A 26,665-nucleotide genomic window follows, 5' to 3' on the forward strand; every position below is an offset into this window, starting at 1 on the left:
ACTGTAAGTCACCTTGTTACCCACTGCGTCCAGTGAGATGAAGTCTTTCTTTGGTGCTCCCTGACACCACCAGCCTTTCAACCACTCAAACACTCTCCTCTGGGCTATGCAAGCCCTACCTTTGCCTTGTAGATTAACAGTAGGTGCACCCCAATACATGAGTCCCTTTGATTCATTCTCTTGTGATATCCAGCCCTGTCACTGTTTTACCTTAAACCACCGCTGCTGTGAGCATTTACAATAAAACAAAAGCAGATTTATTTAAGAAAGAATAACATTTCATCTAGAAACGAGAGAGTTTGGTGCAAATAAATGTTTACAATACAAAAATAAATCATAAGCTGTGAACCTGGGCCTATACTTATCAATAGTTACCTTTTCTGGTCTAATAAAGTAGATTTCCCTGCCTCCCCCCAATGTTCAGTCTGTTGCACAACTGGATGGTTACTCAAGAATCAAGATCCACATGCTCATTAAAGCACTCCCCATCCACAGGTGGTTTTGTCAGTGAATGGATAGTGCCTCCTCTGCATTATACTGCAAACAGCCTTTTGTTTCTATATCACAGACAGGGCAAACCCCTTGTTGTAAAGCTCCTTTTTTTTATCTTCAAGTGGTATTGATAGTTGCCTCTTAAGGTTTACCATTCAAAGTCTTAGTATTGCACATGGCTAAACAATTGAGCTTTGCATTATAACACCTTATCCAAATGGGCCACCACCAAGACACATTATCTCCCAATGACTAATTTCTACTCCAAGTCCATAAAGCATATTTTCAATATTAATACATTATTCCTTAAATATTACCTGTCTGTACATCTCACAATGATCAAGAATCTTCACAAGTTGCAAGCTTTCTGTCGATACCTTATATGTTACTCTTTATGGCCAAATGTCCTTAAGACGTGTTTGGTGTGTGTGTTTGTCTGGTCTGAAGTGAGAGTTGTTTGCAAAGAACAGGGGACCCTTTGCCAAGGGGTTCCATGTAGGATTACCATATTTCAGGTTCCCAAAAAGAGGATGCTGGGGGAGAAGGGAGCATTGGAGGTGGGGTAGAGTTGGGGGTCCTGGAGGGAATATTTTGTGAGGGTCCTGGAGAGGTGTGTATGTATTGGGAGGAGTATCTGGGGGGTGCTGGAGGGCATATCTGTGGCAGGAGTACTCAGTGGAGGTGGGGGGCAGTGTCGTTCGCTGCCCCCGTGGCAAGTGCAAGCCCAGGACCTAGCATCAGCTGTCAGTCAGCGCCTCTCTGCAAGGCCCCCTCAAAGGCCTGGGAATCAGGGCTGCAGGGGAATGGACTCATCAGCTGGGGATGCAGGGAGGGACCAGCTGGGAAGCAGACCAATCGGGGTCTCATTCTGAGCTATAATGTCTGCTCTGCAATAACCCCAGACTTTGACTCTTATTTCAAAAATCCACCCAGACGGAGAGTGGACTACCAAAAAAAAGGTAATGTCCAAGAAAACCCGGACGCATGGTAACCCTATCTCCATGTCACACAGGTTGTGCAACTCAAATGCCCAAGTGGTGATGCCCTGAGATATATGCAGAGCAGAATGATTTAGGGCTGGTTCTAAGAGCAGGGCCAACTCTATTGCTTCTTAATGCAACATATTGTGTCCTGCCCCGGTGCCTGCTGATAGAGCTAGTCCCTGGTTAACGCTAAGATTTCATTGGGCAGTCCAAAAGAAAATGTAGATCTAGACTACAGCTAACTTCTGGGCCTGTTTCCTGGGCAGTAAAGGCTCCCCCTGCATTCTCCTACAAAATGCATAATCTCATTTATTGAAAGAGAAAAGGAAGCCCGAAAACAATCATTGTTATTTTGTCATCTGCAAATAGCAGGTTTTCCTTAGCAATAACAACTTTTCTTTTTCCGTATAAACAAAAGTGCAATGTGAATGGGACAAAAAGTAAGAAACAGAAGCATAGGGTATGGGCGGGAGCTTTGGTAGGCTGATGTGTTTCCAGAAGCATAGGGTATGGGTGGGAGCTTTGGTAGGCTGATGTGTTTCCACCAGGAGTAGACACTACACAAGCAATACAAGTAACAGAGATGAATACAATTAATGCTGCCCACTTTTCCACAATTTACAATACATTTGTGCTTCAGTATGCAGCTAAGTGAAACTGGTTCCATAATTGTCTTTGCAGATAATTGTTTAACAGACTTCTTAAGTTCTGAAAAGCTGTGGCAGTAAGCAGTAATTCGGAGGGCAAAATAGGCTTTAAGCAGGAGCGGCGCCAGGGTTTTTGGCGCTCTAGGCAGGGGTCCTTCCACACTCCCGGTCGGCGGCGGCAATTTGGCGGCGGGGGTCCTTCCGCGCTCCCGGTCTTCAGGGCACTTCGGCGGTGGGTCCCAGAGCGAGTGAAGGACCCGCCGCAGAATTGCGACTGAAGACCCACAGTGCGGAAGGACCCCCCACTGCTGAATTGCCGCCGAGGGTGGCAAAATGCCACCCTCCCCAAATCCTGTTGCCCTAGGCAATCGCCTAGGTCACCTAAATGGAAGCGCCGGCCTTGGCTTTAAGAATAGCCACAGAAAATTATTTAGGGCTCGACTGTGACTTGGAGTACATGCCTGAGCATGAGAGTAAAAGCAAATGACAACAACCCCCTTAAAACTCTGTATAGTCTACCTGGACCTTGAATCCAGGCACGCAGCAATAAGTAAGGGCTGTATACCTACTTACTCCCTCTTCAGGATATGTAAACACAATGGAGAGAGGTGGGGCAGAATCTTAGCTCTGCTCCCCACTCACTGACCAATCCAACTGGAGCAAGTGTGTTACAGTTAGCTGCTGATGTTGACATTCCACACAGAGCAAGGAGGAAGCAAGAATTGTGACTGGAAGGCCTCCTGGGGTGGTGCAGTTCAAGGATGTGCCTAAACTCACTACACAGTACATAAGATCCACTACTGAAGTACTGAGCATGCACCGTGAGGTGTTGATTCCCCTACTCTCGTACTGACTGCAGGCAGAGATCAGTTCAGTTCCTTACAGGATCAGCCCTTATCGTATAGTTGCACTTCAAAACATGTTCTTGTTTGCAATGTTCTTTTGAATTTAGTCCATCTATCTGGCCTACTCCTGCATTACTAAAATTATAAACTACTGATTCAGGCAGCAATCGTATTAGTAGATAAGCAAACCTCTCCTTTCATTACTGTTTTTTGCTACCTTCATTCTAGCTAAATCAAGGGCCGTATACTTTTCAAAAGCAGCAATGGTTAAAAAGTTGATGGCTGATTTTCAGAGTTATTGGTTGTCTGCAACTCCTATTAAGTTCATTAGAAGCCGAAGGTATCCAGCACTCTGAAAATCGAGCCTTAACAGTGCATGCTCTCCGTCTGCATGCAAGGCTGTTCTTGTGCAGATGCTTAGGCTTGGTCCACACTGGGGCGGGGGATCGATCTAGGAAACATAACTTCAGCTACAAGAATAGCGTAGCTGAAGTTGACGTTTCCTAGATCGAACTAAGTTTACTTACTGCGGGTCCATGCGGTGCAGGCAAGCTCCCCCATCGACAGCGCTTCCTCCTGTCGGTGAGTAGGAGTTCCGCAGTTGATGGGGGAGCGCTTCTGGGATCGATTTATTGCGTCCAGATGAGACGCGATAAATTGATCCCAGAAGATCGATCTCTACCCGCCAAATCAGGCGGGTAGTGTGGACCTAGCCTTAGTGGATCTATGGTAAAAATCATTATTGTGCCATGTATCAAAAGACCTTTTTTAATGGGGGATTTGAGATATTTCTGTGTTCTCTGTTAAGTTTCTGGAATAAATAACAGTACTAAACAATTGGATTTCCTATGAAAGAGTTGAATTCTAAATAGGGGATGTAGCTCCTGCCCAAAGCAACAACATTGCAGCCCATGTCATGATTTGCTTTGTTTGATTTCATATCACACTTTAAGAGTAAAGAAGGATTGGTATGTACTGGTTATTAACTTAATTTTATGGTATTATTTTTAGCCTTACCCAAACCTCCAGGAACTCCTGTGGTGACGGAAAGCACAGCAACAAGCATAACGTTGACTTGGGATTCTGGGAACCCTGAGCCAGTCTCTTACTACATAATCCAACATAAACCTAAAAACTCTGAGGAACTGTATAAAGAAATTGATGGGGTGGCTACAACACGCTACAGTGTTGCAGGTCTAAGCCCATATTCAGAATATGAATTCAGGGTAGTTGCTGTAAATAATATTGGACGGGGCCCACCCAGTGAGCCAGTGTCAACAAGGACCTCAGAACAAGCACCATCTAGTGCACCTCGCAGTGTACAGGCTCGTATGTTGAGCTCAACTACAATTTTGGTACAATGGGAAGAACCCGAGGAACCAAATGGCCAAATTCAAGGATACAGAGTTTATTACACCATGGACCCCACCCAACATGTCAACAGCTGGATGAAACACAATGTGGCTGACAGCCATATCACCACTATTGGAAATTTAGTACCACAGAAAACATATTCTGTGAAGGTTCTTGCTTTTACTTCTGTCGGGGATGGACCCCTCTCTACTGACATTCAAGTCATCACTCAGACAGGAGGTAAGACTGCAATATGGTGGAATAAATTACATACATGTAGAAATTGGGCAGACAGTATTTGAGTGAGTGAATGTTGGGAAATAAATACTCCCAAGAGATGTCCGAAGTTTTCTTTTGATCTTCCAAAATGTTGCCCATTAAAAGTCATCATTCACAAACCATCTTTCGGCCGTTCCACAGCCCTTGCAGCCATTAAAATGGAGGAAATTGTCTTTATCGTCAAATCTTCCATTCCCTTTTTCAGCAATGTATAAATCTTGAACAACTCTACCATAGCAACAGTATTCTAAGTGAGACTGTGGAGAAAGCTAAATGTTGTGGCCACTGCTTGGCTATGACAGGACCTCTAATGCTAAGTACCACACTATGTTTGTCCAGCAGTTATTAGCTGGCATTTTAGTGGCCTTGTCCTTGAATATTCTGTGGAGTTGATTTTAATTTAGATTGTATACGGGGCATCATATGTTAGATCATTTTTGTTAACATTGATTTGGAAATGTAAAATACGTATATACTACACATACACGCACATATGTATACACATATATCTCTGTGTGTTGAAAATGTTTAAAATCATTAAAACAGTGTATATGCACACAGAAGCACATCCTCACACTTCTGATTTATAAACCTCCCTTCCCCACTCATCAACGGAAAGCACCACAGTTCTAGGTAAAACAAGGTTACTATTTCTTTGTTTTATATTTGCAGGTAGGTTTTGTCTGTGTACAGGACCTTTAGGTCTATGAGTTAATTTTATTATCAAATCATTAGCAAGCTCAGTGAATGCAAAGAATATTTATGAAATCAAAAGCCACAAATGCTGGTCGTGCTAAATTGCAGAAATTATTTTATTGTAGCTCTATGGAATAAAAACTCCCTAATGTTTACTGTCCTAGAACAAGATGTGTGAAATATGCCATAGTTCAATGGTCACCTAGAAATATAGAATGCTACTTGTAAGTCAGTTGAATTTTTTAGCACTAGCAAAGTTTCTTGTGGTAGAAGTTCAAGGTCCCTCAACCTTTGAAAAACATGTCTCCAAAATATAACTCAAGGCATTGGATCAAACTCTGCCATTGTTTACCTGCATGCAAATCCATTGACTTCTGTGGAGTTACATGTGTGTAATGGAGAACAGAATTTGATCCATTGTCTTGGAATTTCTGCAAGTACTGTGTACTGGGGAAATGTGTGTTCAGTTTTTAAAATTATTTAAAATTAGAAGTTTATTCATTAGCATTTCTGATTGATTGATGATTGATATTTGTATGTATATTTAGATAGTGAATACTAATTTTGGCTTTTGATATATTTGTAACATTTTTCAGAGGCTTATCTTTAGATTGCCATATTGCTCTCTCCTTTCTAGATCTTAGTGTGATAGATTGTATTAGATGGAGACACAACAAGCTGTTCATCCATTTTGTTCAGTAAGGGCCTGGTTCTGCTCTGTTTGAGGTCAGTAGGAGTTTGTCATTAACTTCAATGGAGCAACTATTTCCTGCTGTGGTCCAGTTGGAATGACCCAAGTTATGTTACTAAGCATAGTCACCTGAGGAGTTCTCCATGTATTTAAACATTTCTGGCATCTTGGTGTTGTTAAAACTGGATCACTTAACATGCCCTCCTGTGCTGTTTCTTCTTGCTGCTGTAACATGAAGAAGTCCTGATAATGATGATGCTATTGGAGTGATTCTCAATGCCAGTGTTTTCACTTTGGGAACTGACTTGACCTGACATTTTATTTTTACACTGTCTCAGAAAAACAACAGTTTTGAGAGAGGAGAGGCTTTTCAAAGCATGAGCCTGATGGAAAATGCATAGAAGCATGTGAACATTTCCAGTCAACAGGATGGGGTAGGGAAGTTGGATCTAGTACAGCATTCCAGCGGGGGTGCTGCAAGTAGGGATGCTGGGATACGGCAGCACCTCCTAACTTGAAATATTTCCCATCATATAAAGGGTTTGCAGTTTTGTTCAATGGCTTTGGGAACCCCCACTATACAAATTGTTCCAGCGCCAGTGCACTCCAGCTTATAGCAGTGCCAAACTTTAGGAAAGCTTTAAATCTGAACCTTGATCTGGATCCAAATTTAGTGAATGGTCCATCTTTGTAATGAGATTAATGAAAACTTCAGATACATATCCTCCCTCCTCTAAAAACTGGAGTATTCAAATTAGGATCTGGATTTTGTGGTTTGAATCTCTCTCTCTCTCTCTCTCTCTCGTGTGTACGTGTGTGTATATATAAAAATATACACACACAGAGAGAATGCCATAAGAAGCAGGACCTGGAATGATGGTTGGGTTTGGGGTTGTTTTTTGTTTGTTTTTCTCTGTATAGAACTTAAAAACACATGAATAATTATTTCAGTTTTGTAAGCTATCACTTGATGGACCAAATCATGCTCCCATGGAAGTCAAAGACAAAACTCCAATTGACTTCACTGGGACCAGCATTTGTGTCCTACAGTTTGATTGACAGCAGTGCCATTCAGTATTATGATAGCTTGGTTTCCTTCAAAGCCTTTTCCTATTATGTGCATTGTGATCATTGGGAGGCAGGAAAATGTTCTGAGGATTTTGAAAATAAACACATTTGGAAGGGTTTTATTTTCAGCACCAGCATAATAAATATTCAAGTTGAATATGACAAAATGGTGCTAAAGAAACAGGTATCTTGATTTTTACTTCTCACTTTTTAGGTCGTCTGAATAGATCTGGTCAAAAATTTAATTGAAACTTTTTCAATGAAAAATTTGGTTTTGTAATAAACGATTTTTTCTGCTTCCATTGAAAACTTTACCTTTTTATGAAAAACCTGAACACCCTGAAAAACACAACGTTTTAGATTTGGAACCATAATCTAAATGTTAAGTTCAGCTTGGGTCTCATTAAAATATGTCCCCCTGAGCTGCCACGGTGCATCATAGGAGTAGTAGTTCGGGTACCTCATGCCCACAATATTTTTTATGGGCTAAACTCAATGCCCAAACTACATCTCCCATGGTGCACCACGCTATGGGACTTTTATGGTGCATCTCAGTGGTTCAACAAGAGGGGAGATTATGGGCCTCATGTAAGAGTCCAACCAGGGATCCAGCTCACTGCGGATAATGGCATGGCACAAGGCATGCAAACTACAATTCCCAATAGCCACTGCGGCAGCTCAAGCAGACATGGTTAAATATCTAACTAATCCCAAACAAAACAATTCAATTAAGATGTTGGCCACAAATATTTGGTTTTTCTTTCTTTTTTCTTTCTTCATCAAAAAGATGATTTTTCCATGGCATGTATTAGAACTCTCCCACGTTGTTTTTATTGTGGGCTGTGGTTCAGTTTCACATAAGTGGGGTCAGGGTAAAATATTGTAGCTCTCTAACTGAGGGACTATCATGTCTTAGAAAGTCACTTACCATTCAAAGCAGTGGCTCAAATATATATTTTAAGGAGTGACTTGTCCCGAAAAGGGGATTTTTGACTGCTAGGATGGAATGGCAGTCTACATTTCATTCTTTTTTGTCTAAGGATAACTATTTTTTCTAAACTGTGAGCAGTTGAAAGTATTGTCTTTGTTGTATAATAAGCTGCAGATTGTTTAAAAGAGTAGCTTAAATCTGTGTTCTCGGGTATTGTTTTCCTTGCATTTCTTTAACTACAGTAAATCCAGGCAGATGACATCCTGATTTCTTATGGTTGTTCTGTTCTTTCACCATAAATCTTGGAAAAGCCTCTTGATCTTACATTATGAAGTTGTCAGCCGCAACTCCATAGTTAAGGTTGCATTTAGTTTTCAAAGTTGGGGTTTCAGTCTGTTTGTCATTGACTAAAGCAAATATTTGCCATAATCAAATTTAACACACCACTGTTAGGGAGCAGTTGTATATTTGTGGAAAGTTACAAGTAAACACTTTGGAAGAGTTTGAAGGAGTTTTAAAATAATTCCCTTTTGAAGAATAAGGACTGGTATCTAACATGCTTTTTTATATCCCTGTAACTTACAATTGCCTTGTTTTTAACACTTGTACATTTAACATGCAGAGGTTAATATAAAAAAAAATTATAATTCTTCATCACTATTATGATATTTCTGCCATTGACAAAAATGGATAACATTTTCACCATGAATAGCCAACATTTTAAAAAAATGTAGCTATTAAAAGCCAACATAGAAAATGTTAGAGCAGATGCCAGTAGGGTTGTGTAGAAAGACCCTGATCCTGCATCATTAACATCAGTGGGAGCTTTGCCCCTGACATCAATGACTGGAGGATCAAGCCATGTATGTTCTCTAAATGATTTGACTCCTGCAAATGCTGGACTTCAGCATGGACAAATTCATATATACTGGATTGTGATGTGCTCTCCTAATTTATGTTGCCCCATCAGTAAACTATGTCTCTCATTCCTGGTCCCCATTCACAGCTAATTCACTACAGAACTCGCTAGTTACATTTTCCCTGAAACACAACCCTCACTTTTTTAATTTTCTCAAACCAACCCCTCGTCCACATGCCAGAGCAGACTCCAGGTGCATCCTTCATCTTGCACACCTCATAAAAAAAAAATCTTCCGACGGGTGTCAGGGCCAGGGGTGTTCCTCAACTCTGCAGAGAGAGGAAAGTTACTGAGGAGGAACAAAGGATCATGCTTTTATTAGCTTCCCAGACCAGGAAGAACCACTATGTAGGGATTGGGAGCATTGCAGGGAGAACCAGAGACTCCACGGGACAGGGAATTCCAGGAGGCATAGATAACTATGGGAAACTCCTAGATTTAAAAAAAAAATTTACTGTATAAAACAGATTGTTAACTCTAAGCTAAGGATGTTACTTAACATGAAAGTTAAAGTGTATATACAGTCACAACGGAACATTATAGTTAAGAAAGCGTTTGAATGCATGGAAAGGAACAATTATAGGAAGATCAGATATCTATCTTTAAAATAAATGTAAAAGGGAAAATATTATATTACACATTCAACAAACCTTATTGTAAAGCTAATGAGTTGGATTTTTTTTTTGTTCTGTTTCTAATAGAAGGGTTGAAATGCAGAGAAAAACATGCAATTTTTAAACAAATTATTCTTACAATTCTATACTGTAGCTTAGTAGTAGACTCTGAGGCTGTCAGTCTGACACCTTTCATGAACATCAAACACATGCAAAAATGTAATAGTAATAAAGTGTCCTGTTAAAATTAGTTTCTTGCATAACCATCAGCAATAATTTGACACCAGTTCAATCAGTCATTTTGGCATCATCACTTCCCTCCTTCCTCTGTGTATGCCCCCATGTTAAAAAAATTTGTAAATGAAAATGAAGTCTAAAACCAATGCATTTCGCTCACCTAAGGCCCTATAATTCTGTGGAGTGTCAGACATGGAAGAAGTAGAAAACAGTGCTAAATGCCCCAGAAATGCCAAACAAGAGAAAGTGATAGTCCTGCAGCAGCCTGTCTGGGAGCTCATGGAAGCCTGTCTATGTCATGACTGTATAGTTGGATCTCCACAAGGCTTGGGACAGGGAAAAGAGTGAGGGGTAGGTGCAGCTGAGCACCAAGGAGGTGCAGTGCAGAATAGTGCCAAAGAAAGTGGCTATCTTTCCTAAAATTGGCAATGGAATTGCTGAGTACTATAGTGCTGATGAGGGAGCCATGCTGCCTTGTGGAAAAGAGGACCTAATGCAGAAGATCTCCATTCAGATAACCCCAGCTTTCTTGACATATCTCAATATCTGCAGGAATAACCCTGCTGATATCAAGGTATTTCTACGTGAAGAGGGCCACACTCTCAGACCCCTGCAGTCAGATACTACAATGATGGGAGCAGTGTAAAACTCTTCCCTACACACAAGGCAGCAATCCAGGAAATTCTCTGAGCTGAAACTCCTGTATTTCCTGGCCTTTATACGAGTTTTTGCATGCCGGCCACAATATTATCGCTTCTTCTGTTCCATTTTTCCAGCTTCCTTCTCCTGTTCTGTCCCTCCACTTCCCTTCCTCAATGTTTCCTCTCCTCCTTTTAATCTACTCTTTTTTCCCCTTCTGTTTTGCTTTTGTTTGTTCTTCTAGGCTATTTTTGTTTGTTTGTTTGTTTGTTTTATTTTAAACTGAAAATGTGTACTTTTGTTTTACAAGCCATGGCAGCATTCTCTTGTTTTCTTCGCTCTCTTCTTGTGTTCTCTGTCCTCTCATTCCTTTTATGTTATTTTTCTAGCCTCCTGCTCAATTCATTCTTTGCAGGCATGGTTTATTTGCATCCCCACTTCCTTCCTTGATATTCTCTTCCCTTTTTCTCCTTCTTTCTGCCTGAATAACTGAGTTAAGTGACCCACTGAGCAGGTATGTGTTAAGAAAAAAAAGTGACCTCAAAAAATATATCTGCCCTGAGACACTGAATTAATAGGGATTTTGAGCCCTGTAATGTAAAGTACTATAAAGAATGCTGGAAATGTGAAGCATACATTTCTGTGGACCTTCTAAGGCCTGGTCCCCACTAAGCCCCCACTTCGGACTAAGGTACGCAAATTCAGCTACGTTAATAACGTAGCTGAATTCGAAGTACCTTAGTCCGAACTTACCGCGGGTCCAGACGCAGCAGGAAGGCTCCCCCGTCGATGCCACGTACTCCTCTCGGCGAGCTGGAGTACTGGCGTCGACGGCGAGCACTTCCGGGATCGATTTATCGCGTCTTAACCAGACGCGATAAATCGATCCCAGAACATCGATTGCCTGCCGCCGGACCCTCCGGTAAGTGAAGACGTACCCTAAGTTGAGTACGGGAGAGGGCAGTGTGAAATACATCAATAGAATTAAACTGACCATATACCATAAACACTCCCAAGAATAGCTCTCCTGATTTTTTCAATCATTCAGACTATTTTCCTACAAGTAAATGTTTAATATATTTTTGAGTTTGTACCATCGTATTTTTATTGCACTTTAGCATTGTTAGTTGTTCATTAACTTCTACAGCAGTTGATTTACAGGTTTTGAGATTTTTGACAAAATGTACTGCACATTTACACTTTTTAATTAGTTAATTATTCTTCAATATTATCACTCTAGGTTTAAAACTGTAGAATTCTAAGGAGTCAGAAACCTCCAGGCTTATTTACATAAGTTACTTCTGAGAGAGTAGACACAGACACAGGATTAATAAACTATCTCAGTTTACTTTTAATTACCTTGTGTACTGTGTAGAGAGAATGTGGTATTTTAACAAAAATGAATATCAAGTGACAAAAAAAGAAAAAAATGTGGGCTATTTATTCCTAAACTGTAAAGGCTTATTAGGAACAACTTTATGAGATTCTCAGGAAACACAAAATCTTGGCCCTTTCCAACTCCACTCAGCTTGTAACTTCTCCTGTTAACTCCCCTATGCCCATTTCTAGAACTTCTAATTCCTAAGCTACTTCTCTAAGAATCACACTGCTTTCTGTGTTTGCTTGTGGATATGTACAAAGGACCATGATAGGAACCACGATCTAGAGCAGGGGTGGGCAAACTACGGCCCTCGAGCTCGCGCTGGGGAGGTGGGTCTGGGGCTTGCCCCTCTCCAGCAGTCCAGCTGGGCAGCAGGGTGGGGGGCCGCTCCACACAGTTCCCAGAAGCAGCGGCATGTAAGCATAGGAGTAGCCAGAGGGCTCCACTCTGCACGCTACCCCTGCTCCAAGTGCTGCCCCTGCAGCTCCCATTGGCTGGGAACCTCAGCCAATGGGTGCTGCAGGGGCAGTGCCTGCGGATGGCGCAGCATTCAGAGCCACCTGGCCGCACCTCCGTGTAGGAGCTGGAGAAGGGACATGCTGCTGCTTCTGGGAACCACTTGAGGTAAATGCCGCCTGGAGCCTGCACCCCTGAGCCTCTCCCCGCACCCCAACCCCCTGCCCTAGCCCTGATCCCTATCCCATCCTCTGAACCTCTCAATCCCAGCCCAGAGCACCCTCCTGCACCCCAAATCCCTCATCCCCAACCCCAACCCACAGCCCACACCCCCAGCCGGAGCCCTCATCCCCCGACCCCGCATCCTACTCCCCTGCCCCAGTCCGGAGCCCTCTCCCACATCCTGAACTCTGCATTTTTTGGCCCCACCCCAGAGCCCACACCCCCAACCAGAGGCCTCACCCCCTTCTGCACCCTAACCCCAATTTTGTGAGCATTCATGGCCCGCCATACAATTTCTATTCCCAGATGTGGCCCTCGGGCCAAAAAGTTTGCCCACCCCTGATATAGAGGTTAGAGGATGGATCTGGAAATCAGTTAATTTTTGATTCTATAAACTGCTTTGTCAATGAATCACTGTGTAATCTTGTGTAAGTTGCCTAACATCTCTGTGTCTATTTCCTCTATATAAAATGAGAATAACAATATACATACTTCACAGTAAAGTTAAGAATCTTAATTCTTGGGGGCGGAGGGATAGCTCAGTGGTTTGAGCATTGGCCTTCTAAACCCAGGGTTGTCAGTTCAATCCTTGAGGGGTCCATTTAGCAATCTGGGCAAAAAAATTGGTCCTGCTAGTGAAGGCAGGGGACTGGACTTGATGACCTTTCAAGGTCCCTTCCAGTTCTATGAGATAAGTATATCTTCATATATTATAATTAAGGTTTGTAGGGCACTTTTAAATCATTGGATAAAAGATGCTATTGAAATGTTTTGTTCTCCAAAAATACCTGTGCTGTAAAAAATTCCCACTCTGTGCGATGATCATGCAATGTGACAAGTTGGATTTGGTTTAGCCTATAGTTCTATGTTGTAGAACATGCCCCAGTAGCAAGAGCAAGGCAACCTGCACAGTTTCCACAGCCTGTAACTGCCTCTCTTTAGTTGCTTTTTCATCTGTGGAGTAGATCAGAAGCTGCAGATATCTGCATATGCAGCTTGGTTCCTGTTTGCATTGCTACTGCTGAGCACTATTTTTTCTGGGCTAAAGAAGTGCCATGTATGGGTTACAGTGAAATGCCTGAAATGGGTGAAAAAGTTAGGGCTGGTCCACACTAACCCCCCAGTTCGAACTAAGATACGCAACTTCAGCTATGTGAATAACGTAGCCAAAGTCGAAGTATCTTAGTTCGAACTACAAGGTACTTACCGCGGGTCCACACGAGGCAGGCAGGCTCCCCCGTCGACTCCGCGTACTCCTCTCGCGGAGCAGGAGTACCGGTGTCAAGGGCAAGCACTTCCGGGATTGATTTATCGCGTCTAGACAAGACGTGATAAATCGATCCCAGAAGATCGATTGCTTACCGCCGAACACGGAGGTAAGTATAGACGTACCCTTAGTTTGTATTTTTTAATTTGTACTCAACTTGGGCTGTGCTTATACAACGTCTTGAGGCTTTGATTCATTCCTACAAAGATTACTAGCAGTATTGTACTGGTTTTGGTTTAGTATTTTGTTTGTTGTAGCTCCCTTTGTTTTGTTGTGGAATTGTCTAGAAGCCAACCCTTCCTGCTCCCTTCCCCCTCACCCCAAAAAAACCAATTTCAGACATTGCCTGAGTACAAATTGAAAATATCTGCCACAAATTAATAAAACTGGTGGAGTTAAGGTTCACTGCTTGAATGGAGTCCCATTACATTTTAAGCGAATCCCAGCTTTAAGATGGCAAACAAGGACATCAAGGAGAAATCCTTGAGGAGAGAGATGTTGGAGATGAGTGTCTCACAACATATAATCATTGAGAACCAAGAAACCTTTCTCCATCCCATCCTAGGACTGTTTTACCAGTTGGCATGGCTTCCTTGTTCTACAGTATTTAGTTTTCCTAGCTTCATAGGAGACTACAATGAAATTGTGCAGATTGAAGTGGAGAAAATTCAGGACCCAAGTGGATTACTTGGTTTGTCCTGTGCAAAAACTGCTTGATTACTTTCTGCAGCTGTCAGTTAGATTATATACAGCATCTCTTATGGAGTTGTTTTGGCCTTTCATGCTTTTGGAGAAAGGAAGTTAATCTGTATGGTTCAGATTTTTGATGGGCTTATTTCTTCTAAAATCTTCCATTAGACAACCCTCATATCATGAGATAGCTATGTTGGTCTCAAAAAACTGAAGAGATCTCCTTTTGAACCGCACCATAACTGTGAGGTGGAATTTCTAACATAATTTTATTTTTTGTGGCAGCAATTGCAGCTCACATGGTAAGTCATCATAAGGCTTTAGGGACTCTAATCTATTTTACATAAAGTCCCACAAGGACAAGGTGATGTTACTGACTCTCCCTAGATTCCAGCCAAATGTGCATTGGAATTACACCATAATTGCTCAGTTACTCTGCCAATATTCTTCCCAGTATTCATGCTCATCCAAGTGAAGCACTTTTCCATAGTCTGATAGTACTGTGTCATACATTTTTGTTTTGTAGAGCAGGCAAAGTCCCGATGAGTGTCCACCTGTCTTTTTGCTTCATTTGATACAATTATACATGGGACAAATCCATGTCAAAAAGAAATATGTCCCAATGGCTTTCTGAACTCCATGGCTCATCATTATGCTTTGGCAGGCCGACAGTACAACTCCAAAGTCACTTTAAGCCATATTTAGTAGGAGGCAAATTGCAACGATCACCAGCCTCCAGTTGGTTCCTATCCAAGAGAGTTGTAAGGCAGCCACATGGAGCTCTTTGCATACATTTATACAACAATATGACTTGGACTCACCATCATGACAGTAATGCAAGTTAGACCTAGTGGTATTACAGAACCTGTTTCCAAGTCATGAATAGTCCAGTTCTCCCAGCACCTTGATTCAAATTTGTATTTCCCATTAAAATGATTCTATTGCTCCTTACGTACTTACAATGATTTGTCATAATTTGCTATGATTTCCCTTTGTACTTCTTATATCGGTATTTTTCAAAGACGTCCTTGGAGCTTTGTAATATCCACCGAGTGGTCGTTTATTACACCAGGTATCTTTTCAAGAAAAAGTTAATTACTCTGCTTTTAGTCTTGTTCTCTGAAGATATATAGTTACATTGGATTACTATTCACTCTGACACATTTCTTCAGCGTGGGAGAGAAGATTTTTTTTCTCCTATCCCATCTTGTCTTTCTATTTTGTCCTGTTTATTTCAGAGGGGACTAATGGTAGGCAATTACAAGCTATTAAAAGTCTATACAGGCAAATTTACATCTCCTGTCAGCTGTCAATCTACTTATTTTAAAACTTAGAAGTCAAATCCTAGCTATCATATCCAACAGGTTATCATAAGTCCAAATGGCTTTCTGAACTCCATAGCTCCAATGACAGGTTTCAGAGTAGCAGCCGTGTTAGTCTGTATCCGCAAAAAGAACAGGAATACTTGTGGCACCTTACAGACTAACAAATTTATTAGAGCATAAGCTTTCGTGGGCTACTGCCCACTTCTTCGGATGCATATAGAGTGGAACATATATTGAGGAGATATATATACACACATACAGAGAGCATGAACAGGTGGGAGTTGTCTTACCAACTCTGAGAGGCCAATTAAGTAAGAGAAAAATTTTTTTTTGAAGTGATAATCAAGCTAGCCCAGTACAGACAGTTTGATAAGAAGTGTGAGAATACTTACAAGGGGAGATAGATTCAATGTTTGTAATGGCTCAGCCATTCCCAGTCCTTATTCAATCCTGAGTTGATTGTATCTAGTTTGCATATCAATTCCAGCTCAGCAGTCTCTCGCTGGAGTCTGTTTTTGAAGTTTTTCTGTTGTAAGATAGCCACCCGCAGGTCTGTCATTGAATGTCCAGACAGGTGAAAGTGTTCTCCCCCTGGTTTTTGAGTATTATGATTCCTGATGTCAGATTTGTGTCCATTAATTCTTTTGCGGAGAGACTGTCTGGTTTGGCCAATGTACATGGCAGAGGGGCATTGCTGGCACATGATGGCATATATCACATTGGTAGATGTGCAAGTGAACGAGCCCCTGATGGTATGGCTGATGTGATTAGGTCCTATGATGATGTCACTTGAATAGATATGTGGACAGAGTTGGCATCGGGCTTTGTTACAAGGATAGGTTCCTGGGTCAGTGGTTTTGTTCAGTGATGTGTGGTTGCTGGTGAGTATTTGCTTTAGGTTGGGGGGTTGTCTGTAAGCGAGGTCTGTCTCCCAAGATCTGTGAGAGTAATGGATTATCTTTCAGGATAGCTTGTAGATCTCTGATGATGCGCTGGAGAGGTTTTAGTTGGGAGCTGAAGGTGACAGCTAGTGGTATTCTGTTATTTTCTTTGTAGGGCCTGTCTTGTAGGAGGTGACTTCTGGGTACTCGTTTGGCTCTGTCAATCTGTTTTTTCACTTCAGCAGGTGGGTATTGTAGTTTTAAGAATGCTTGATAGAGATCTTGTAGGTGCTTGTCTCTATCTGAGGGATTGGAGCAAATGCGGTTATATCTTAGAGCTTGGCTGTAGACAATGGATCGTGTGGTGTGTCCTGGATGGAAGCTGGAGGCATGTAGGTAAGTGTAACGGTCAGTAGGTTTCCGGTATAGGGTGGTATTTATGTGACCATCGCTTATTAGCACAGTAGTGTCCAGGAAATGGACCGCTTGTGTGGATTGATCTAGGCTGAGGTTGATGATGGGATGGAAATTATTGAAATCATGGTGGAATTCCTCAAGGGCTTCTTTTCCATGGGTCCAGATGATGAAGATGTCATCAATGTAGCGCAAGTAGAGTAGGGGCGTTAGGGGACGAGAGCTAAGGAAGCGTTGTTCTAAGTCAGCCATAAAAATGTTGGCATACTGTGGGGCCATGCGGGTATCCATAGCAGTGCCGCTGACTTGAAGGTATATATTGTCCCCAAACGTGAAATAGTTGTGGGTGAGGACAAAGTCACAAAGTTTAGCCACCAGGTTAGCTGTGACATTATCGGGGATACTAAAAATCTGCAGAGCCTAAGTTTTACAAACATGTACATTTTATTTTTACTCCCTGATGGGCTAGTTCCTCCTTTTCTGTGGGCTGTACAAAAGAAAAGTACTTTTATTTAGAATGCGGTTCTACTCTTAAAAAATGATTATGCAAAAATTATTATCTGTGTTGTTATTATTATTATGACCTTACTTACTACAGCTGCTCCCTTGTGTATTGAGAATAATAGCTAATTATTTTTCTGACCAAAGAAGTGTGTACTGCTTTTTATTCCTGCAAAGCCAGCACCACTATGGAAGAGTGAGTTTGGATTCTGTTGTGATTCATTCATTCGCAGTAGAAATCATAACCAATCATTTTCAAACTTGGGTGCCGAAGTCATTGCCTACATTCTAACTGAAAAGACAAATTCTGCCCTCATTTACACTTTATATAGTCTTCAGTGGAGATGCACATGTGTAACTGAGGGTAGATTTTGGCCTGAATAAACCTTATGACAAATGACACATGAGCCAGAAAATGCCTCCTTACCCCTCCCCCATCTATCAGATTCAAAGTTGCATTTTGAGAGCTGGCAGTTAGAAAAATCATTTAATTATTAGAAAACGGAGATAAATTGATAAAGATGTTAATCGGCAAGAAAAGAAACATGGCGCCTCAGGATGCCATTTTTGAAGAGTAATAATATAGCAAAACTCAGCTTTTCAGTGTGTAAGCTCCTTCTTAAAGACAAGGATATGCTTAATATCTTAATTGCTTGCTAGTTTAGCAAACTTGTTTTTCATTTGGAATTATCTGTAATGGCTTTAGCTCTTTTTTGGAAGATTTTTTTCCCCATCTTGTATATAACTTATCGGTACTTTATTTCATACATAATTTTTTTTGCCACATAAGCTGTTTCAGTTGGTATGATATTCTTTAGTACCAGTCCTAAATTTTTCGTGTAGCATTACTGTAAGCCTGTGGTTCTCAACCGGGACACACATACCCCTGGGGTTACACAGAGGTCTTCCAGGGGGTACATCAACTCATCTAGATATTTGCCCAGTTTTACAACGGCTACATAAAAAGCACTAGTGAAGTCAGTACAAACTAAAATGTCATGCAGACAATGACTTGTTTATACTCTTCTATATACTATACACTGAAATGTAAATATAGTATTTATATTCCAATTGATTTATTTTATAATTATATGGTAAAAATGAGAAAGTGAGCAATTTTTCAGCAATCGTGTGCTGCGATATTTTTGTATTTTTATGTGTGATTTTGTAAGCAAGTAGTTTTGAAGTGAGGTGAAATTTGGGAGTAAGCAAGACAAATTAGACTCCTAAAAGGGGTACAGTGATATGGAAAGGTTGAGAGTCACTGCTGTAAGCTATTAAACAGGTGTCAATAGTCCACTTGTAGGATGACAGCATTTCTGTGGTTTGTATATCGTTTCTTTGTGTATTGTTTCTGAGGAACTTTGAAATAATTTAGGATAAAATGTAAGTTGGTAATATCATTATATTACAACATACTTTTTTTGCTTTGTACCTATTGCTTAGTACAGCTGCATCAATTATCTGTTTAAGTTCAGAAATTAAAACAAAAGACAGTATTGTGCCAAGTACTACAATGATAACTGAAAATATTTGAATAATAAGTATTGAACAAGAGAAATAAATAGGTGGTAACACTGTATAACTTTCCCCTTTAGTCCCAGGGCAACCGCTGAACTTCAAAGCAGAACCTGAATCTGAAACAAGCATATTACTTTCTTGGACCCCTCCCCGCTCTGACACCATTTCCAGCTATGAACTGGTTTACAAAGATGGGGACCAGGGTGAAGAGGTAAATGAAAATGTACTCACCTTTTGTATTTCTTTAATGGGATAAGACATGAAAGACTGCAATGATTGAGAAGTACAAGCTTAGCTGCTTTCCTAGTATATGAGAATGTTGACATGATATGGTTTGTTAAACAGAGCAACCAGCTTGATGGCAGATTCTGAGCACGGTTACCAGCAAGGCTCTGTGGCTACTGGCCAAGGGAAGCTTTATGGGTGTCCTGGAAAGGCAGGCATGGAGGTTGTTCCCACTTCCAAAGGGGTAATGCTAGTTCAGGCTGTCCAACCCTTTACAGCCTCCAGGGCATGGAGTTCACAGACTTTGCCCAACTCTTAGGAATGAGCCATAGGAAGAAATCCCAGCCCCACTGCAGTCAATGGGCCAGGATTTCACCCATAATGAATAGTTGTTTCTGTTAGTCAATAAATGAGAATCTTTTAAAACATGGTAATTGGTATTTTTCAGTGTGCCTCAGGAAGAAAATACATTTTTCTAATCACAAGATACCTTTTTTAGATTATGTTGTTTGCTCTTTATAAACAATTAGCATTTTAAATGTTTCTTTGGCTGCACTAAGTCAATCTTTTTTTAAAAACAAGTCTCTTCTTATTTTTTCTGTTCCATTTTATAAAGTTGATTTCCAGTGCAAAGAATGAGAGTGGTAGGCTCAGGAGACAGCGGGAGCGTGCTAGATATGTCAGTGTCCTCCTGCGTCACTATCTTATTGCTCTGTTGGGAATACAGCAAAAGCTGGTTACTGCTACTTCACTGAGTTTAGGTTTATAGAAGTTCTTTACGTGTACTGAAGACATGTAAGCACATGCTCAGCAGCTAAAAACGACTGCTAAGAGGAGAGTTCCCAGATCTATCTTTTAATTCCATATGAAATATATGCCCCTATCTAAACTTGTACTATGTCCTGATCATAGGTCCTTTGATAATATTTATACCTTTAGAAGAATTTGCGTCTTAAAATTTTGAATGCAAATCTAACAATAGGCTAGCCTTAACTCCAAGATCAGCCATCCCATAAAAGTCCAATTTCACTGGAGCGATAAGTATATGTAGATAAGTAGATGAGGCTCTAGTCATCTGTCAGTGTCCAAATATTCCTTTAAATTTTGAACATAATTATTTAATCCCTTTTAAACTATCAAACAGAATTTCTCCCTAGCAGCTTGATACATTGAACTGCTTATTTTAAAATTTCATTCTTCATTATTTATTTATTGTAGGTAATAGATTCACTTTCCTTTCATTGTTTGGTTAAGATTACTTTGTTTAAAATGCTACGTTCACATTTTTAAAAGAAGTTTTAAACAAATTAATCCGATTGATGCTGTTGTTATCAGTGTCTCAGGGGGGCTTTTCTCCTTAGACAACATTCTGAATAAGTATCTTTGGATATTTATCAATACGTCCAGTTCTCTTATTGCTTATCTTTAGCAACGTGTTTCTATTGAGCCAACTACATCTTACCGCCTGCAAAGCCTGAAGCCAAACAGCTTGTACTACTTCCGTCTGGCTGCCCGCTCTCCACAAGGCCTGGGTGCTTCAACTGCAGAAATCTCAGCGAGAACCATGCAGTCAAGTAGGTGTCTCTCCTTGCTTGCTTTATTCTGCTCCTTGTATCTGCTGAGCAGACACAGCCAGATAAGCCAGTAAGACAGCAATAGAGAGCAAGAGTCTCAGTAACACAACAGCAGGACAGTGCTTAAGATAAATATTTATAATAGATAGGCTTAGAAGAATTGCTTTTGGATTATTATTGGCTTTTGCATAGCCTTAGGAGAAGAAGCAGAACATCTTCAGAATGTCTAAAGAGACAGCCCTATGATGATATCAGTATAGCTTCTAGGTGCACCACTAGGCATACTAATGATCTTCCATGCATGGCATGCCTCTGATATAGTCTGGAGCCTTAAAATTCCTGCCTGGTCATTTCCTGCTCCACAGTGTGAATTCCATAAAATTTATTTCCTTTTATCCAGATATGCTCTTCCTGCAGAAAATGTACATTTGAAGGTTCCAGGACTGTATGCACTAACAGGCATGCTGATAACTATTGTTATTCTTTCTAAGTTTTGCCTAATGTTTTTTTGACCAGTCTTTGGAAGGTGGGCACTTTAGTATTATAGGTCATTTTGATACACACAAGAAAACTATATTCTATTGGCTGTTTATGTAAATAATGTGAGTAATTTATAGGGCTTATCTGAAATAATCTGATGGGAATTCATATAGGAATTTAAAAACATGTAAATTGAAACTTAACTAAAGGGATTTTCTTCAGGTAATGGAGAATTGTATCCCAAAGATAGTTGATATAATCAGCTAAAGTTTACTTTGTGTAATTCTTTAGCTTTACTGCTCCATTTTCAAACTTTATTCCATCATGTCTTTACATTTTCTATAGGCTGATTGGTTCATTACTTTTAGTGAAGTAAGGTTATTTAAACGAATACTGCAAAGCCTCATTGAAATTCTGGTTTGCGTCAGTCAGCTCGAGCTATTGTATTTATACTGTCACGCTTTGCTAGTGTTTGATGAGATATTAGTAACAATTAAGGTACCTGAAGAACTGTTGCTTTAGAGTTTGAGTTTTATGAGTAATGTGAACTTCCTGAGGCATGTCTGTGGCATTTTAAATAAACACAAAGGACCCAATTATGCTGTCATAAGAATCAAGTATAATGGCGTGGGGCACTGTCATTTTAATTATGCAAAATCGGTATTTTGATATAGAAGAAAATTATTTCCTTTCATGGGGACCATTTTAGTTACACATGAGAGCATGAGCATCATAAAAGGTGGGTGGGAATTGATTTAAGTGTGGCTACAAGTTAAATATTTAAGGCCCAATCCTGTACTCTGTGCACAGTCAAAATTGCCATTGATTTCCATTTCCTGGTTATGTAAGAAAAAAGTAAATGGGACAGGGCCAGTAAGATGACATGTAGCCTTCTTTTTATTTTACATACTGAGATAATACGTGAAAAAGTGCAAAGGTTATATATGAAAAGAAAGTACCCAGTAGTCAGACTTTTGCAAGAGATCCCATTGAAATCAATGGCAAACTTCCAATTTATGCCCATGGTTTATTTTAAGACCTAATAGATTTGCTTACTAGATTGCACATGGTGTAAAAATCACCTTGCAAAGTAAAGGAGAAACTGCATTGTAAAAAAACAATTACACAAGATAGAATGGTTTGCATTTATTTTAATATAATGATTTAAAAAAATTAGGAGTCTGGTGGCACCTTAACAGATTTATTTGGGCATAAGCTTCTTTGGGTAAAAAAAACACTTATTTGGATGCATGGAAGTGCTTCTGCATTCATCTGTAGAAGTGTTTTTTTTTAGCCACAAAAGATTATGCCCAAATAAATGTTAGTCTCTAAGGTGCCACCAGACTCCTCGTTTTTGTGGATACAGACTAACACGGCTACCCCTGAGATACTTAAAATATTAGAAATCTCTCATAGATTCAGCAGAAATATTCTCCAGAGTTTTTTGTAACCTTCAGTCATGGCTTCAGAGAAAGCTGCTACAGGGATATCTGTCTGTCAGTATGATATCCCGAAGGAGTCTTTTCACTTCCTTTTATACTTCCTGCACAGATTCATGCTCTGTAGTGTAATGTCCAGTATATCCTGTGTACTTGATTTCTGCCTTGATCATTGACATTTTTTTAAAGAAAAAAGCTTATCTACCCCTTCAGCTCCTCCAGATGCTGGTACATTCTCACTTATTTTCCCCCAAGAAGGGTAAAATACCACACTGAGGAACATCCATTGATCCACATAGAAGATCTGTGAGGAACCAAAAGATACATGTGTAACTGCAGTAGGTCACAGCAGGGCCCTATAACTCTTCAGCTGCTTTAATTATCTTTGATGTGCCAAGAAGTAGTACACAATAATCCATTTGTTTTTCCTTTAAGGATATGGGGTAGAGACTAGATCACACACAATGGGCAAGCACTTTAGCTGTCTTCTTAATACAAGCTATATTTGATATAAATGATGCGTGCTCATGTGAAGTAAGATACAGTATAAATTCAGAGCTTTGTATCTTTGTTCTTTGTTTTGCTAGGGAAGTCTTTTAGTAAGATTTAATAGCTATTTTGCTGACAAAATGTGTGGAGGTGGTAGTTTATTGAAATTACCAAAAAAATTGCTGGTAGGATTTAATTCTTCACTAGCAAAGGTGTCTCCAAGACGAGTTAAAAATATAACTGAGAGCTGATCTAGGGTAAGTACAAGGTACAGTCAGAATCAACAAGCCTGTCACTTTTTGTCCTGGTAGGTAAACCTTTGACTAAGATTTTCTTCATCTTCTATTGACTTTGCATGCTTTTACACTATGTTGGCTACAATAAATGTTTAAATAAATGCTTTCCATTTAAACATTATTTGTAGTTGACTTGATCCAGGCAGACTCAGTTTTAAAAAGAAAAATGAAAATATAATCTTTTTGGGGGGGAGGGACAGGAGGGAAGTTTCAAAGGGGCTGAGAATTTCTCAAGCAGTTTCTAGCAATTATTGCAAGTTATCTGGAATATAGTAAAAGGGAAAAAAACTATTCAATGAATGTAAGACTGACTGTACAGAGTAGGTTAAAATTTGGCAAAAAAGACATACATAAAATAATCATTTAAAATATCCTAACTTGCACTAATTGCAAACATTACAAGGGTAGATGAATAGACATATAAAAGCATCACGTTTTGTTTTTATTTGAAGAAGAATTTTAATTGCAGGTACGTAATATTATTTTGAGGCTTCGTTTTCATGTATTTCCCCCACATCCTTTTTCACCATTTAGTTGGTTTATTCATTTTTAATTTCTTCACTTTAATAAGCCAAGGTGCATAAGATTATCTGATGTTTTGCTTTTTAAGTTTATATGGGTTTTGGTTTTTTTTTTGTTTGGTTGCCCTTTTTATTTATTTTCATTTTTTCTTTTGTTCATGTTTTTTTTTTCAACCACTCCTATCCTTTCACTCAAATCCTCCTCTAACCCACTACTGAAATTAGAGCCATCAGCTCCTCCTCAAGACATTAGTTGCACCAGCCCCAGCTCCACTAGCATTTTGGTAAGTTGGCAACCTCCACCGGTGGAAAAACAGAATGGCATTATCACAGAATATTCAATCAAGTACATTGGGATTGATGGGGAAGATGACAAGCCCCATGAAATTTTGGGAATTGCTTCGGACACTACTCAGTACCTTTTGGAACAGTTGGAAAAATGGACTGAATACCGGATTTCTGTGACTGCCCACACTGATGTCGGACCTGGCCCAGAGAGCTTATCAGTATTGATTCGGACAGATGAAGATGGTATGTTGCCTCCACTACATCCGTTTGCACCTCTATGACTCTCTCTCGATCTGCTGTCTTTGTATAGGCTAACAGTATTCCTTTTTTGTCCCTGCTCCTCTTTTTCCCAAAATCACTGTTACTGTCACCATTTGATTGTTTTAATCAAAGGTCTGCCTTTGCTACGTCAGTTTTGAATTTTTCTTTAAGCACAAAGTGGTTTGTTTTTTTTTTTTTTGAGCAAATTGAAACTGCTACCCCTTCGAACCTACCCAGATTGCTCTTCCTCCCCCTCCTCATCTATTAAAAAAATCACAGATCTCACGGAGGGAATCTTTCTGCATTTTTCTTGACCTTTTTTTTTTTTTTTTTTTTTTTAAGTCTTCTATCTGATGAGCTTATGTCTTTGATTTTTAAAAATGGCCTTCTTGTTCTTTGGTGCATTTAAAAAAAATCTTTTGGAAAACTGATGCTCTACATATTTTTATTTTAAATATCTAGGTTGTCAAATGTCTTCCAAATCTGAATATAACAGAAGATGTCCCAATTATCAACCACCTTTTTGTTCCACTGCAAAAAACCCAAACCCAACCAAAACAAAAGGGAACTTTTTTTTTGAAATCTTTTGGTTTTTTTTATTATTATTATTTCAATTACAAATATCTCTTTGTACTTTAATGCTTTGAATCTCAAAGCATCTTCCTTGGCTTTTGTACATTTTTACATGTTTTTCTATTTCTCTAATACTCTTTTTTCTTCCATTTTTTGCATCAGTCATGTTTTTTGATCTTTTCACTGAAAGGTAGAGCAGATTGGTTGAGCATTTTCATTTGTTGAACAATTTGTATTCTTCAAAGAAAACGTAGTGGGTCTGCCCTTAAAGAGAGAGAGAGAGAGAGAAAGAAAGAAAAAGACTCTAAATGGGTGGGACAGGTGCCTGTAATTCTGTTTTATCCAATGATGTTGTTCCAGTTCCTAGTGGTCCTCCTCGCAAAGTCGAGGTAGAGGCTGTCAACTCTACCTCTGTTAAAGTGTCATGGCGCTCACCTGTACCCAATAAGCAGCATGGTCAGATCCGAGGATACCAGGTTCACTATGTGAGGATGGAAAATGGAGAGCCAAAGGGTCAACCCATGCTGAAGGATGTCATGCTGTCTGATGCACAGGTAACTAGATTATTTTCTATTCTGTTTATAGGCCGCAGTAAAAATGCTGCATTTAGAAAATACATATAAATAAGTACCTGTCTTTTCCCCCCTCCACTTTGGCCCACAAGCTGACATGTTTTATTTCCATTTTAATAGGTTCTCCAGAATGGTTACATTTACAGTTTCTTGTGCCAAATTCAGACAGCCTGTGTATGCATACACGAGGGAAAAACCAGCTAAGTTTAGTGCAATTCTTTGTAACCATCTGCAGGCTCCCCTAAACCCACACACTTCCTGATCTGCATGTCCTCTGGAAGAGTGCCAAAGGGCATCCAGGCAGATCATAATCAGTGTCTTTTAGCATGTGTGCTGTCTGATCCAGCCACCAGATATTTCACACAGATAACTTATTCCTGGGTGGAATACTCTGTTCAATGTTTTAGCATCAGAACCAGAAGTAGGCAGATTAGAACCCTGCTTTGGCACATTTAGTACTGCCTTGAAAGCATTAGTGTGAACCCATCTCACCACTCTTATCAAACGAGGCCTGAATATTGTGTCATAGTTTTAGAACTCACTCATGTATTTAAATAGCACAATACATCATTCAAATCAATAACTATCAAGTAAAATGAGTGTGTTTTAAAAATGTAAGGTTGCTTCTGCTGCAAAATGCAGATGCTGAGAAAGTGGTTTGATCTGTTTTACAAATCATGGCACCTGACAGAGAAATCTCTGTTCTGGGGCACGTATTTGATCACATGAAAATCAAAAGAACTTCTAATATTAGGATTCTAATGGTAGGGCTATATTTATGCTTTGTGGACTTGGAGATTACCTGAATTATGCCACTGATGTATACGTCTAAGGGAAAGCTATAAATGTTTGCACACTTCTCACAGCCCGGGCTCATTTTGTATGTGAATAATGG

General features: G+C 40.0%; 1 protein-coding gene across 50 annotated transcripts in view; it reads left to right on the forward strand.

Moving 5' to 3' along the window:
- The window catches only part of PTPRD (protein tyrosine phosphatase receptor type D), a 601,896-nt gene that overhangs the window by 422,235 nt on the left and 152,996 nt on the right, over nucleotides 1-26,665 (forward strand). For 31 of the 50 annotated variants that reach the window (XM_034773574.1, XM_034773573.1, XM_034773577.1 and 28 more), the window contains 5 exons: nucleotides 3,979-4,560; nucleotides 19,130-19,263; nucleotides 20,707-20,851; nucleotides 24,302-24,607; nucleotides 25,559-25,752. In XM_034773574.1, coding sequence (XP_034629465.1) covers nucleotides 3,979-4,560; nucleotides 19,130-19,263; nucleotides 20,707-20,851; nucleotides 24,302-24,607; nucleotides 25,559-25,752 — 1,361 coding nt within the window. The remainder of the gene's footprint in view (nucleotides 1-3,978; nucleotides 4,561-19,129; nucleotides 19,264-20,706; nucleotides 20,852-24,301; nucleotides 24,608-25,558; nucleotides 25,753-26,665) is intronic. The other 19 variants (XM_034773613.1, XM_034773614.1, XM_034773618.1 and 16 more) reach the window with 2 other exon arrangements.

Source organism: Trachemys scripta, chromosome 6 (assembly GCF_013100865.1).
Source record: "Trachemys scripta elegans isolate TJP31775 chromosome 6, CAS_Tse_1.0, whole genome shotgun sequence".
NCBI classification, from domain to species: Eukaryota; Metazoa; Chordata; order Testudines; family Emydidae; genus Trachemys; species Trachemys scripta.